The following is a 14,581-nucleotide window of genomic DNA, read 5'->3' as shown; positions in this document are numbered from 1 at the left end:
AAATTTTTTTTTATTTTCTTTTCAAATTTCCTTTCATTAACCAATGACTTTTGAAGATTTACTTTACCCTAAAATGCAGTCGTGAAGCCCCTCGCCATTTTGAAATGATCGATGTCCCAACAAGTTGACCACTGGCTTAGCCCCCCCCCCACACAATCACACTTTTTTGAAAGGAGGGGGCATGTCCCCTGCAGGTAATGAGGTGGGGCTTAATGCATCTGACTTTTAATGGTTAATGGCCGATGCCTGATGGTCTCTTTTACTGCCCCCAATATTTTGAAAATCGTTTCGCCGCCGTTGATGAACACCATGACTGCCGTGCTTAAAAGTTGCAAAAAAGTGACAGTGAATCATCATTAATGGCTTTAATCAGAATCAACCCCAATCCCCAGGTGTGCACGCAGGTGTGACATCACGACGACGTAATCACATGGTGTTTTGGGCAATGCCCACTCCTTCCCGCGTGCACATGGTTCCAAATTTGAGTATGAAACAATGCGATGCGAAGCTGAATAATATTTGGAAGGATGACCATACAAAGTCTTCTTTTATTTGCAAAGGTGTCAGTATTAAAAGTAACAGCATACGTTACTAAATGAGGCAACATTAATAACTCAGTTAGTTTTCGGTTGGCTTTCAGTAGAAAATGAAAAGAAAATGTCAATGGTTTTCTTGTGGATGATTCGTGTGAATCATTTCCATAACGGTGAACTGACAGATAAATACGAAAATGGTGCAAGTAAGGCGAAACTGGGTTTGTCATTATAGGAAGTGCTGAATCTTTTTCATACATTAAGCATTCACAAAGCAGTTCGACTAAATGACAATACTAGCGGACCACACTTTAACGTTTTTAATGCACAGTCTATATATGAATTTTTTGGAAATGCACATGTAAAAAATATCCATGTCTTGTTAGCGTCGGTGAAAAGTGAAAAAACTGCACATATTTATGCAAATTATTTTTACAATTACGGCGACAATAATAGTGCTTCTCGCTACTCGTTTTCATTAAAATCCATGCTTTGGCATTATAAAAAACTGTTATTGCTGTTGCAGTTTTTTGAAAATCTTTTTCAAGTACTTGTTATTACAAGACTCCTTGGTTGATATTCACTCATTTGTATCTCATCAAAATACAAAGCGGACGGAGATACAGGTTGAATTTGTACTTTTTTTAAGTGTAATAATACACACACCACACCCATCGACTGTTACCGAGGCTCATAAAAACAGTGGCACTCAATACATGCCACGTGACGTCATGTATTGTAGTTTTATTATTAATTGAAAAATATACAAAATGTTCAATACATTTTCTATATATTGTGAACAAGCTGATAGTATTACATATAAAACCTGAAATTAACTTACAAGTACGAGGCTATTTTTCTAGTTTGAAGTAAAATCCTTTTTGAACAAAGTATATTTACAAGCACAAACAAGCCAACAAGATTTGACTGACTTGTTTCTTGATTAAGAAGGTTTGAACATAATGATTAAAAAAACTGCATGACAGACTGTCAGAATCTTTCATCTTTTACTTATGTTCAGAATGTTGTAAAAATTGGCCGCCAAACTTTGAATTTAAGTCGCACAGTTAATTGAATGTTGGACTGTAAGGCCTGAAACATTTTCCTTACTATTCACTTAAGTATTAAATGTAACTGTCGTTTTCATTCATCATATGTAATGCATGGTTAAAAGGTGCAGTCAGCAATAGCAAACTTTAGGCAGTCTTTACACTCCAGCTTTGCTCTCATACCGAGCTTAAAAGTCATACCTTCACAAGCCTCAGCATTTTAAGATTATGCCTCCATCTCAAGTATACAAAGTTTATTGTTTCTCTTCAATTCACCTGTTACATTAGATTGAAATTGAGTATTTGTTAGAACTGAAAAAGTCAAACATCAATGAAACAAGATCGTTTACCATTCGATTTTGCCATAGATTTTGAGATAACGGGTGTAGTACTGAGACTTAATTAAGACCAGCCTTCAAACCTTCTTCAGCGAATGCGTTTCTATTCTTTCACTGGTTCCTCCAGTGCATGTATAAATGGGAATAGAGAACAGGTAGGCAACAACTTTTTTCTCAATTATTTGTTTTAATGACCTTGTGTCGGCCATCTTGATTTGAAAGTAAAGTTAACTTTTCAATTTGGGAACCTGAGAGTAAACATAACAGCAACAAATTAAAAGTTAAATTAACCACAACTTCATAGCACCACCCCCAAACGAATTTACATTAAATATGGTAGACTCAGGGAACAAGATTTAAAAAACGGCTTCCGTGTGAACAAGATCTATTGTGTCTTGAATATTATATCTCAATGCTACCTACAATTTCAAATTAAAACCAAACTATGCTATGTCATGAAGTTACTCTTTTATGGATGCCATGTAATCTCCCCAATGTGGGCTAAATTTGAATATTTGTGTTGTTGCCAGGCATGCTCCAAGATAATTTGCAGGAATGTCCATTGTAACTTGGTTTCAATGTTTCCTGAACAATGTGCGGTAAATTCTAAATAAAAGGTTCATTCGTACTTGGCTCGAGACCAAAGATAAAAGCGAATTTATGAGGGCAGGTAAAAATATTCGCGCTGCGAATTCGCAAAAGATAAACACATTTCAACACGAGCGAAATTTTTCATAAATCTTTCGTGGCGTCAAATTCGGTTTGCGTTCACATTCGCCTGTAGTTTGAACCGGCCTTAACGTTCTTGTGATAGGCATAGACGTGAGCTCGATTATCATAGGATTCATGCATCGTTGTCATTATTCAGAGACGGTAAAAATGTGGAATGTTATCATTTCTCCAAAGTCTATTCCTTCTAGATTTTGAACGGAGGCGAGTCCTCCATCACCGAGAGACAAAAAGAGCAGGGAAGGAACAGGAGCCAACGGCTCTGTAACTCCTCCGCTGAAATGATTGCTCGCTAAGTTGGCTATCTTGACATGACCAAGAGATGACAGCAAGTGAAAAATGGCCTTGATATCACTGTTATCCAAACCACAGCCAGCCATAAATAGTCTGCTCAAGGATGGAAAAGGAACGACGTTTATTTCTGACAAACCGTGCAATCTGTTTGCGTTCAGGACAACAGTATGTAGGCTGGTGGCTTCTTCAAGTAGGGAGAACAGCGTCTCAATGTCATCGGGTGTCAGATTGCATTCGCTCAGATGCAGTTCACCGAGCGAAAGGACGGGAGTGATCTTGACAGGCAGCAAATCGTGCAAATCGTTCCCCTTCAGAACAACTCTCTCTATGCTGCCTGCTGTTGCTAGAAGAGAGAAAAGGTGTTCGACGTCGCTGTTTGTCAGACCACATTCGTACAGGTGCAGTTCACGAAGCGAAGGAACAGGGTCGATCTTGACAGGCCGCAAACCGTACCAATAATAACTGATTGCTGACCGAGCACCTCTACCTAAGCTTGCCGCCACTGCAAACAGTGAGAAAAACAGAAAGCACAGAAAGGACAAGAATAGGGACAGAAAGGAGAAAGATGATCCACGTTCTGTCAAGGTTCGATCTTGTGGCCGATGGTTATGGGGCGATGCAGGCTTGATCATGACCGGCAGCAAACCGTGCAAATCATTTCCCCTCAGAACACATTTGTCTACACTTCCAGCTTCTTTGAGGAGGGAGAAAAGTTGCTCAACGTCACTTTTTGTCAGACAACATTCTTGTAGCTGTAGTTCACAAAGAGAAGGAACAGGGGTGATCTTCATGGTCTCTAAACCATGCAAATCGTTTCCATGCAGAACGAGTTCCCTGACGCCGCCCACTGCTGCAAGAAGAGAGAAGAGTGGCTCAACGTCACTGTTTGTTAGACCACATTCATGTAGCTCCATTTCACGAAGCGAAGGAACAGACACGCTGACATGCTGAAGACTATGCAGGCTGTTTCCCCTCAGAAGAACTACTTTTACGCTACCCAATGCTGCGAGAAGGGAAAACAGCGGCTCAACGTCAGTGCTTGTCAGCCAACACTCGTACAGGTGCAGTTCACACAACGAAGGAATAGAGGGGATCTGGGCATGATGCAAATTGGAAAACTTGTTTCCCTTCAGAACAACTGTCTCTATGCTACCCGCTGCTGCAAGGAGGGAGAAAAGTGGTTCAATGTCCCCGTTTGTGAGACAACATTCGTGTAGATGAACTTCAGAGAGTGAGGGAACAGGGGTGATTTCAACAGGCTGCAAATCATGCAAATCGCTTCCCTTCAGGACGACTGTTTTTACGCTGCCCGCTGCTCCAAGGATAGAGAAAAGGGACTCAATGTCACTCCGTCTCAACTCACAACGTTGTAGCTGAATTACACAAAGCGAGGGAACACGGGCGATCGGAGCAGGCTTTAAATCGTGCAAATTGTTGTCCTTTAGAACGAGCGTGTTTATGCTGCCCACTTCTGCGAGGAGGGAGAAAAGGGGCTCAATGTCAGTGGGTGTCAGACAACAATCATACAGATGAAGCTCACACAGAGACGAAACACGGGTGATTTTGAAAGCCTGTAAGCCGTGTAAATCATTCTCTTTCAGGACAACTGTCCTGATGGTGCCAACTGTTACGAGGAGGGAGAACAGTGGCTGGACGTCACTATTTGTCAGGTTACATTTGTACAGGTGGAGTTCACAGAGTGACGGAACCGGGACGATCTTGACATCTTGCAAACCACTTAAATCGCCTCCTATGAGTACAGCTTTCCTGACCCTACCCACTCCTGCAAGAAGGCAGAAAAGGGGCCCGATATCACTGGTTTTCAGGCAACAGTCTTGTAGCTGCACTTCACAAAGCGAAGGAACTGGACTGATCTGCACAGGCTGCAAACCGTGCAAACTGCCTCCCGATAGACCGACTTTCACTACTCTACCTGCTGCTGCAAGGAGAGAAAAGAGTGGACCAATGTCAGCGATGGCTAGGTTACATTCTTGTAGCTGGAGTTCATTAAGAGACGGAACGGAATTGATCTTGACAGGCTGGAAACCGTGGAGATCGTTTCCATGGAGAACAACTGTTTTTACGCTTCCCGCTGCCTCCAGAAGAGAGAAAAGTGGCTCAATATCATTGCTTGTCAAGTTGCATTCGTACAAGTGGAGTTCGCAGAGCGAAGGAACAGGTTGGACCTGGCCATGGACAGGCTTCAAACCACTCAAATTACTTTCTGACAGGACTAACTTCCTCATGCTGCCCACTGCAGCAAGAAGAGAAAACAGTGGCCCCATGTCAGTGTGTGCCAGGTTACATTCATGTAGCTGCAGTTCACAAAGCCCAGGGATAGGGGGAATCTTGTCACTAATGTCAGGTTGCATTCCGTGAAAATTGCTTCCGGACACAGCAACTTCCTTTATGCTGCCAGCCATTGCGAGGAGAGAAAAGAGTGGCTCTATATCACTGGTCGTCAGGCTGCATTCTTGTAGCTGCAAGTTACAAAGTGACGGAACTTTGGTGATGCTGATAGGTTGCAACCCGTGCAGATTATTTCCTTTCAGCAGAGCTGTCTTCACACTTCCCGCACCTGCCAGAAAGGAGAAAAGTGGCCCAATGTCACAGCATGTCAGACTACACTCTTGTAGCTGTACTTCGCAAAGCGAAGGAACTGGAGTGAGGTTGTCGGCCTTCAAATCGTGCAAATCGTTTCCATGCAAAATAACTTTCTGTATGGTGTTGGCTGCTGCTAGGAGGGAGAAAAGTGGTGCAATGTCAGTGCTCGTCAGATTGCATTCGTGAAGCTGTAGCTCAGTAAGGGAAGGAACCGGGGTAATATCGAAGGGTTGCAAACCATGCAAATCGCTTCCCGAAAGAATAACTTTCGTTATGCTGGCCGCTGCTGCTAGGAAGCAGAAAAGTGGCTTGATGTCCCTGTTAGTCAGATTACATTCGTGCAGCTGTAGTGCACACAGTGAAGAAACAGGGGTGAACTTGTCTACCTGGAAACGACGGAAGCTGCATCCCGACAGAGCAACTGTCTCGACGCTGCCCGCTGCTTTAAGAAGGGAGAAGAGTGGCTTTATGTCAGAATTGGTTAGGCCACATTCTTGAAGCTGCAGATCAGAAAGCGAAGGAGCAGGTTCGATCTTGACAGGTTCCAGGCCGCGTAAATTGTTTCCCTTCAGGAAGACCTTCTTGATGCTGCCTGCTCCTGTAAGAAGGGAGAAAAGGGGCCCAATTTCACTGTATGATAGATTGCATTCATACAGGTGTAGTTCACAAAGCGATGGAAGAGGGGTGATCTTGGCAGGCTGCAAACGTTGCAAATCGTTTTCGTTGAGAACCACTACCTGTATGTTGCCCGTTGCTGCAAGGAGAGAGAACACCTGTTCAATGTCACTCTTCGTCAAATTGCATTCGTACAGGTACAGTTCTCGGAGAGAAGGCACAGAGGTGATCTGGTCAGGCTGCAAACCGTGCAAATCGTTGCCCTTTAGGACGAGCGTCTTTATGCTGGCTGCTGCCGCAAGGAGGGAGAAAATTGGCTCGATGTCAGTTTTTGTCAGACTGCATTCATGAAGCTGCAGCTCGCAAAGCGACGGAATAGGGCTGATCTTCACAGCCTGCAAACCGTGCAGATCGTTATCCTTCAAAAGAACTGTCTTTATGCTGCCAGCTGATGAAAGAAGGGACAAGAGTGACTCGATGTCTTTGCTTTTCATGCCAGTGTCCGCAAGGGCCAATACAGTCAAGCTCATAATTGGTCCAGGTGTCACCATCTGTTCAGATAGCAGTTCGAATGAAATGGTGTTCTTGATGACCAAGGTACTTATTTTTGACTCTTTGTAGGATAACATGTCAAAAAGTTGCAAGATGTTCCAGTCACCGGTTCGCACATCTAATCTCTTCATGTGCTTTATCATGCCTTGGGAATCATCGACAAAGTTACTCCAATGCACGTTGGCAAGGTTAAGGGTCAAAGAGATGTTACACTCTATTTCTTTCACTATGTCTTTTAACAGTTTTAAATGTTCCAAACTGTCACACTTAGCTTTGACACTGTTTATGTCCAGAGCTTTACGTTTAGACCCAGTTTGAACAAGGTAGTGCGCAGCCACGAGATCCTCCCCTTGGATCTCGAATGTAAACTTAATGTTACCAGTCCCAACTATTTCGTCTACAAGGGAGTCTAATTGAGCTTCGAATAAGAGCAATGTCGAAATTCGGTGTAATGATTCCTTCATTTTGTCTTGCCCTAAAAGTCCATCAATTTCTCGTATTATTGTCTGGGCAGTGTTCTTGTTCAGTCCACAGCAGAAGCGGAGAAGAAATTCAACACTTTCAACGTCGCCACTAAATATGCTTGACAATACATTGTGAAACTCTTTCTTGTCAGATCTTGACAAGCTATCGAGGTAAACTGCAGCGCAGTATTCCTGGAAAGTTTTGTGGAGGAACGAAAAGAGAGTGACGCTTGTGAGACCATACACAGTTTCTGTTTTCGACAGCAAGCCAATTTTACAACCCTTTTCGAAAATATCACTGTCTTCTCTATTGATCTCTGAGGCCATGAAATAAAGTTTTGGTCCATCTGGATCGAGCAAACCCTCAAGAGCAAGCCGGCCAAGGGCAAAAATGTCTGTCTTGGTGTCATGTGCGTAAGTGTTTGCTTGGCTGTCTGTTTCTTTGCTGTCCACACGCTGGAAAAGATGCTCAATTTTGTGACTGAAGAGTTTCGTTATTTGATGGGGCAATTTTCCTTCTTCCGCCCACGTGAAGCACATCAACCAAAGAAACAAGGGGATTTCCGCCAAACTACGGAATGTGTTAGACGCATTGACCGTATCAAGAAAGCTCTTTTGGCTTTGTTTGGAAAAATCTGTCAAGTACTTTCCTACGTATTTTTCCCTGTCTTTCTCATCGAAGCCTGCCACATGAACTTTTGTGAAGTGTTCATGCATTGTCAGCAATTCATTTGCTGTCTTTTGTCTACTCGTTACCACAATTTTACACGACTTCAGTGATTTGAACGATAGCATATCGCTCAAGTTAATTTCATCCTTGCGCTGTTTTGTGTGTGTCAACCTTTGCAGAGAAATTTCGTCTGCGCCATCAAGAAGGATCAGCACGCTCTTTTGGTTATTCCGAATATACTTCTCCAAGTCTTCTTTCTCAAATCTACCTTCTGTAAGAATTTGCGAAAAAATGGCATCCACGACGTCAAAATTCTTACCCATTCGATTAACTTCGATGAGAAAGACAAGTTTGTAATCCTTCAGACCAAACTTTGTCCCAGGTTGGGATTGGTTAGTTTGTTGCGTCCCATTTGTCTTTATTTCCACCCAATCATACACAATCTTTTTAAGCAGCGTGGTTTTGCCGTAACCTGCCTCAGCTGTGGCTAATATCCGATTTGTTTTGAGGGTAAGCATGTCCTCGTATGAATCAAGGGGTACGTTTTGGAAGAGAAACCCCGTCTCTTCTTCCACTTTTGACACTGAGCGACCAGGGGTACCTCTTTGCGACTTGCCTTTCAGATGCCCCACTTTCATGGTGGCAGCCGGGTGTATCTTGAACTCTGATGAGCAGCTAGGAGCTGCCAGGTTGGTTTCTTCAAGAAGCTGTTGGTTTACATAAAGTCTACCAATCTCCACGGACGTGCCTCTCTTCGTCGGGTGTGTAGTGACTTTCAGGGTCTGCTGGTAGTGTGCTGTTAGTTCCTCCGCACACTGTTCAACGTCAAAATGTTCCCCTGCAACGCCTGGGTTAAAAGGAGGTTCTCTGTGGGTCAACAACTGCAAAAATCCTAATTTCTGTCGAAGAACTCGCTTCAATCAAAAAACGTTTCCAATCGTGTTGGTGTGGTTTACGTTGTAAATTCAAGTCTGATAAATGTTTTTCCAAAATGTGAACTCCTTTAATTAGCTCTTTGTAACCACCCGAATAAAAATTGGGTGCAGCATAAATGCAATTATAAAAGGGAATTTACATGTACATGTAGTTTGTGTTGAAAGGTCATGCGAAAAATTGTGGAAAATTGCGGATCTAAGCATACTTGCGATCTGTAGGCACATCCTTGATATTAAATAGGAATTAAATAATATCACGCACGAGATTCCCGAATGCATCATAAACATTTCAGAATTGTGTTTTAGGCACGGTTTCAGATATAAAAATTTTGTAGCATTTTGATGCAATATTATACCTGGAACTTTTGATGCCAAATCAGCACGGTGCGTTTTTCTCAAAGCATTTTTCAAAGTCTGGGGTGCCTCTTCGGGGTTGTCCTGCTTCTTGTACCACTTATCTAGCATCTTCAAGCTCTGCCTGACTATATCCCCCTTATGGCCCTCTTCGAATTGCTCGACTTGTGTGTTATCAAAGTCTAAGTTGATGGCGAGCGACACCCAGTCTCTTCCGAGTTTCTCTGACAGTTCCAAAAAGTATCTGCTTGCAAACTGTTCTTCTGAAATGTTGAAAATATCTTTGTGAAGAAATCTACAAGAACAAACTTTTTATATGTGGAACAGCATTTTGAGTTGCAAATAAATTTGAGCCTTCTCATTAGACACTCGTCTGTTATTTTCTTGGACATTAATTTTCTACAATTCTCTTCTTTGACGTGTCAGTATGAAAACTCGTTGACTAGATGCTAGATGCACAATGGAAAATGCTGATTGAAACGTGCATTTTTCAAACTTCATTATTATTCCTACTTTCCTGGACAACTGAGGGCCCTGTTGTTGGCTTCAGGGGAAGACATGGTTCAGTGCAATTTTATTTCTATTCCATTTATACGCCAAGCATTTACCGGTACTCACTGAAATAATTTCTGCTTGGATGCTCAAACTTTAGGCCAGGAAAACTTAAAAAATGCCGCAACTTTATTTGCACGAGATGACATCACAGTTTTGATCATGAATATGGAAATACTCACTTGCACGAAAACAAACCAGGCAGAAAAACCCCTTCCGAAGTCGTGACACAAAACTGGAAATGGATTTAACTGAGAAACAAAGGTGCATTTCAAGGTTTGTGTGAAATGAATTCTATTGCAGCTTCCCTTTAACAAAGATTAAGAGTTACATGACACTACTTACTTTCAGGCGCACCACCCAATAGACCACCAGCTCTTATCTCGATGTTCTGGTCTTGTTGTATGCCATGATCAGCAAGAGACAGCGAGTCACACAGCTGCAAATTAACCATTGTCGGTTTTTAATGTTTCCCTTCATGATTTGCAATTATTGCCAACAGCTTTCAAGTCATTAATGTTGTTTGACATAAAATGCAGGTAAGATATCTTTAAATCGGATGCATGTTTGTCGGGGTATCTTTCAAAAACAGACTCCAAAGACAGACAAATAGTAAGAAACGTACTGAGCCTAAGGTAACAACATGGCTTTGAACACTTGTTTAAATAACATTTACATTTAAAGTAACAGTTGTGCTTTCAAAACTTTGTATTTACTAACTCTGATAATGGATGATAACTTTCTTCGGTGGTCGTAAGTAAAGACTTACCAACAAATTTCTCTGGATGAAAAGATGTTGTGTTTGTGGCTGGATACCACTCTTGTGCTTGATTAACTCCTTCAAGGATGAAACTGATGTCTTTTGATCTAGTTGGAGGCAAAGTGTCCTTGATAAAAAGGAACCTCGGACAAAAACTTGCAACTTCTCCTTCCTTTCATGAAGACTGTAATACAAACAACAGAAATGTGATTCAGTAAAGCTTGAAGTTACTTCATGAATTAGGTTTTTATTTAAATTGTCAGGTTAAGCCTGAGTCTGATAATTGGAACACGTATGAGGAGTTACAGTACTAGTATAAGTGTCAAGCACAGTGGACTTTATACCTTGAATACGTACTACTAGAAGTGTAGACAGTCGTACTGAAAATAATCAAATACTTGCATAACGACTCGAACTGAAATTGGAGAGCGATTTTCTTTTGAAAATACAGGGACATTGCATTTTTCGAAACTCTCTGATTTCTACCAATTGTCAAATTCTCGACTAGTTTCCATTTAACCACACCGTTTAATTTGTACTCGATCGTGTTGCATTTTAGCGTATGTCGGAGCTGAGACAATCACTGGTGAGCTGAAAATGACCATATTCAAATTCTGATTTGATAATTGGAAACGAAAAGTAAAAGTTTGCACTGATATGCACAGATGATTCATAGTAATAAATCTATGATGGCGACGAACCACTAGAATATACATGTACATTAATATGGGATCAGTTTTAAGCATAACTTGGTTTAACAAAAACACACTCAGATCTAATCGAGATGCAACAACAATAAACATTTATATTATCAGAATGCTGGTTGTTAAATATTAACTTGACCTTTACCTGTATCAAACTTGATAACAGGATAAGCAAAATTCAATAATGTACTTGCTAATACCTCTCCGTTTCAGCTTTAGTGATCGTTTGATCATGATTCGGGGGTTTGCTCAGTTCACACTGAGGTGTGGATGCTCTTTTTGGGTGGGGCACAAGTTCTTTGTCGTCGTCTGTGAGTCTTGATGAGGCTTTGATTGGAAAGACAGACAGGAATGCTGCTTTCCGGCCATGTTTAGCTTTCATCTTCTTGCTGATGAGTTTCGCCCTTGGGTGGTCGCATACCGCACCAGTAGTAATTCTATCTTTATCCCACTGACCAAGGCTGACCTGCTCCATCGTTTTGGTCGAAAGTTGGAGGTCAGATGGTGAAACTTAACAACGATCCTAAAAAGAATAAATATTAACAAAATCTGATCCCAGACGGAGATAAATAACAAGTCAAGAATCCGATTTGTAAAAACTCTATGTGGAACTGTAAAGATGTTTTTTCACGTTACCTGGCCAAAATGCTTGTACATGAAGAAAAGGAGCAATTCACATTGGTACACTCCTATGTTTACCCCTAACCGAAAGGCCCATATCCTGCTCACTGTAACGAGCCTTAAGTCCAGTTTATACTTTCAGGCGAATGCGAAAACAAAGCGAATTACTTTGACGTAACGAAAAATTTGCTGCGAAATTTCGGTCGAGTTTAATGTGTTCAACTGAGCGCGAATTCGCAGCGCAAATATTTGAGCTGATGTCGAAAATTTGCTTTCGCGCTTGCTTTTACGCGCCAAGACAAGAAGGATGAGTCCACACCATACAGTCAACATTTCCCTATGGTCTCATACATTATATTGGATGGGATGGTGAAAGCCATTTTGAGGGTTATTGTTCACATTTTTGAGGGCTCACGAGGGTTGAATTAGGGAATTCGAACAGTTTGACACATAACGACGTCACAATGATCTCATCATTAAGGTTAATCCATCTTTATGTGGTCACATATTCATCAAAATAAATAACAATTATTAGGTGATCAGCTTACACCTGTGATGCACTCATTAAAAAAATTCTTAAATTACACATCCCTTTTGCCGTACTGACTGTTTTAAATATTCATTTTTCGTACAGCTTATGAGTGGAATAGTCTACCTGAACATGACATGTGTCCACATCTTTGAATATGTTTAAAAGCTATATCCTTGAATTTTTGACTCGTTAATTGATTTATTTTTATCTTGCCTTCTACCAAGGTGGTTTGATATTTTTCCTTTTTACAATGCACTCTTTTCATCTTTCTGCAGTTTATCGTCGAATGTGGCATATCTGAACTACTTTTCTTCGTTTTTACTACTTGGTTTCCTGTATTCGTTTTTCGTTGTAACTTTTGAATTTAACGCATTTTATCATAACTTTTGTTTCATTTCTTTCTTTTGTTAATTTTATCTCCTTTTCTGATTTGTTCTGTTAGTAATCTGTTTTGTATATATATTTATATATCATTAGTTTTATCATTTACTCGTTCTGTTTATTTTATCCGGAAAGTGGTTTAAGATTGGCGGTACGGTCTCTACCACAACACTTGACATTGTCAGAAATACAACAATAATAATAATAATGATAATAACCGTTTACCTCCGTAAATCGCAACCCGACAGGGATATGCCCATTAGTTGTTCAAACCCTTAAGCTGGTTGGGTACGTTGCTCATCCCCAGGAACTCGTCATTTCCTTGTTTGACCTGACACAAACCGTAGTCGATGACGGCCTCTGGCTGGAGGAGGAATCCAGTCGGTACTGAAATGTCATTCATCTTTTCATTTTAATCCGATGAGAATTTGTACGCTGAAGCAAGAAGCAGACGTGCATGTTCCATTGTCTTTTGCAAACAAGGCAGTATGCATTATGTTTCGGCCACGTCTGTCGCACGTACACACAGTTAATATTAACTTTGACCTTCCAATGGTCACGTGAAGTGCAACCAACATGCCTCTTTTGCATTGTATTTCTTCTACAACCCTGTTTACCCAAACCTTTGGAATATAAAATGTCTTTTCGTTTCGTGCTCGCTGATCCAAGGAGTTCAACTATGTTAATAGTATTGATGGTTGGGACTTTGCTCTCAAAGTATTTGTGATCATGCATACATAATCAAGTGTATAAATAGCACAGTGGACCCGACTGTGGTGTACGGAATAATAAATAAAGTACGGGACGTTTAACCCGGGAAAGGTTTCGAACTGAAACGTTCAAAATACAAAGCAACTTCCGCCACAGTCACGTGATCACATGTCTACCACCCCCCCTAATTGTCATTGCCAGTTCTTATCGACATTCACTCGACTCTTGTTTTGTCATAGGGGCCTATTTACCTTGGACAGTTCCGAGCTGAAGTTTCACAAATGTCCCAAGCACTGCACACCTAGAGATTTCTGAGGGGGTCCATCCATATCCCTAGCCGTAGGCCTATATAAATTATGTGAGGTTGTACTGCTACATGTATTTCCAATGGGTGTACAAGAACAAGACAAGCGTGACGGAATCATGATAAAGGTCTGGGACGACCGCTTAATAATCCTACAATTGGGTCTCTATTTTAAAAAAAAAAAGGGACCGAAAAGGACACACCGTTAGGGAAGCTTTCACACTGATAAGATGTTGTGATAAACAAACCACATAAATATCGTATAAACTGAAAGGATGTAAAACCCTAGCCTTCCACCGAACGACCGAGAAACTTTACTTTTAACGCCATCCCATCAGGGGTATCGCCCGAGGTATATGAGAAAATGAGAGGGTCCTACACCGTAAAACGGCCAATAAATAAAAGGAAATCTTATTACAAAGCAGTGCATGCCCAAATACGTACAGCACTGGTAATTATGACTACATATCTAACGTAAAATCTGACATGCGCGAGTCGCAGAATCCCAATGATGGGCCTACGGCAAAGTTCCTATTGCTGAATATTTGTATGTTGACAATGATTTGCACAGTACATGTATTTACATCTCCGTCTCGTAGAAGACAACCAACCTCTTCTTTGGCATGGAAGATGATTCAGTGAAAGATTTTTTATTAAATCTCCATGGTTAGACGAATTGACTGTAACCCCATCCCCCACAGATCTTGCAATTCGCATCGCCGTGAACCGAGTATCAGGTCAACTTGCCCCTTATGAAGCTCCTTATAAACTCGCCCCTTATAAACTCGACCCTTGTGAACTCGAGACTGGCGACTTACCCCTTCAATCCTAGCAAAATTTGTTGGTGGTCAAGTTTGTGCTCAGATTGGGTCACGTGTT

General features: G+C 41.3%; 1 protein-coding gene across 1 annotated transcript; it reads right to left on the bottom strand.

Annotated features, from left to right (window-relative positions):
- Positions 1-513: 513 nt before the first annotated feature.
- LOC110988608 (uncharacterized) lies at positions 514-13,206 on the bottom strand. Its single transcript, XM_087137070.1, has 7 exons — positions 12,977-13,206; positions 12,913-12,937; positions 11,354-11,676; positions 10,459-10,633; positions 10,035-10,128; positions 9,140-9,400; positions 514-8,695 (listed from the first exon to the last, which is right to left on the bottom strand). Exons 3-7 carry the CDS (start codon positions 11,626-11,628, stop codon positions 2,781-2,783), a joined length of 6,720 nt encoding a protein of 2,239 aa, XP_086993196.1. The 5' UTR covers positions 11,629-11,676; positions 12,913-12,937; positions 12,977-13,206; the 3' UTR covers positions 514-2,780.
- Between the last annotated feature and the right edge of the window lie 1,375 nt (positions 13,207-14,581).

Source organism: Acanthaster planci, linkage group LG05 (assembly GCF_054643075.1).
Source record: "Acanthaster planci isolate LZ-2023a linkage group LG05, COTS_SCS, whole genome shotgun sequence".
NCBI classification, from domain to species: Eukaryota; Metazoa; Echinodermata; class Asteroidea; order Valvatida; family Acanthasteridae; genus Acanthaster; species Acanthaster planci.
The sequence above is the reverse complement of the archived record's forward strand: the minus strand, read 5'-3'. Positions and strand labels throughout refer to the sequence as shown.

Coding starts and splice junctions, on each gene's coding strand:
- LOC110988608 (XM_087137070.1), bottom strand. CDS start 11,628: ATGGAGCAGGTCAGCCTTGGTCAGTGGGATAAAGATAGAATTACTACT. Junction 10,634..11,353: donor ACTAAAGCTGAAACGGAGAG/GTATTAGCAAGT, acceptor TTTGTATTACAG/TCTTCATGAAAGGAAGGAGA. Junction 8,696..9,139: donor TTTGGCATCAAAAGTTCCAG/GTATAATATTGC, acceptor CTTTTAACCCAG/GCGTTGCAGGGGAACATTTT.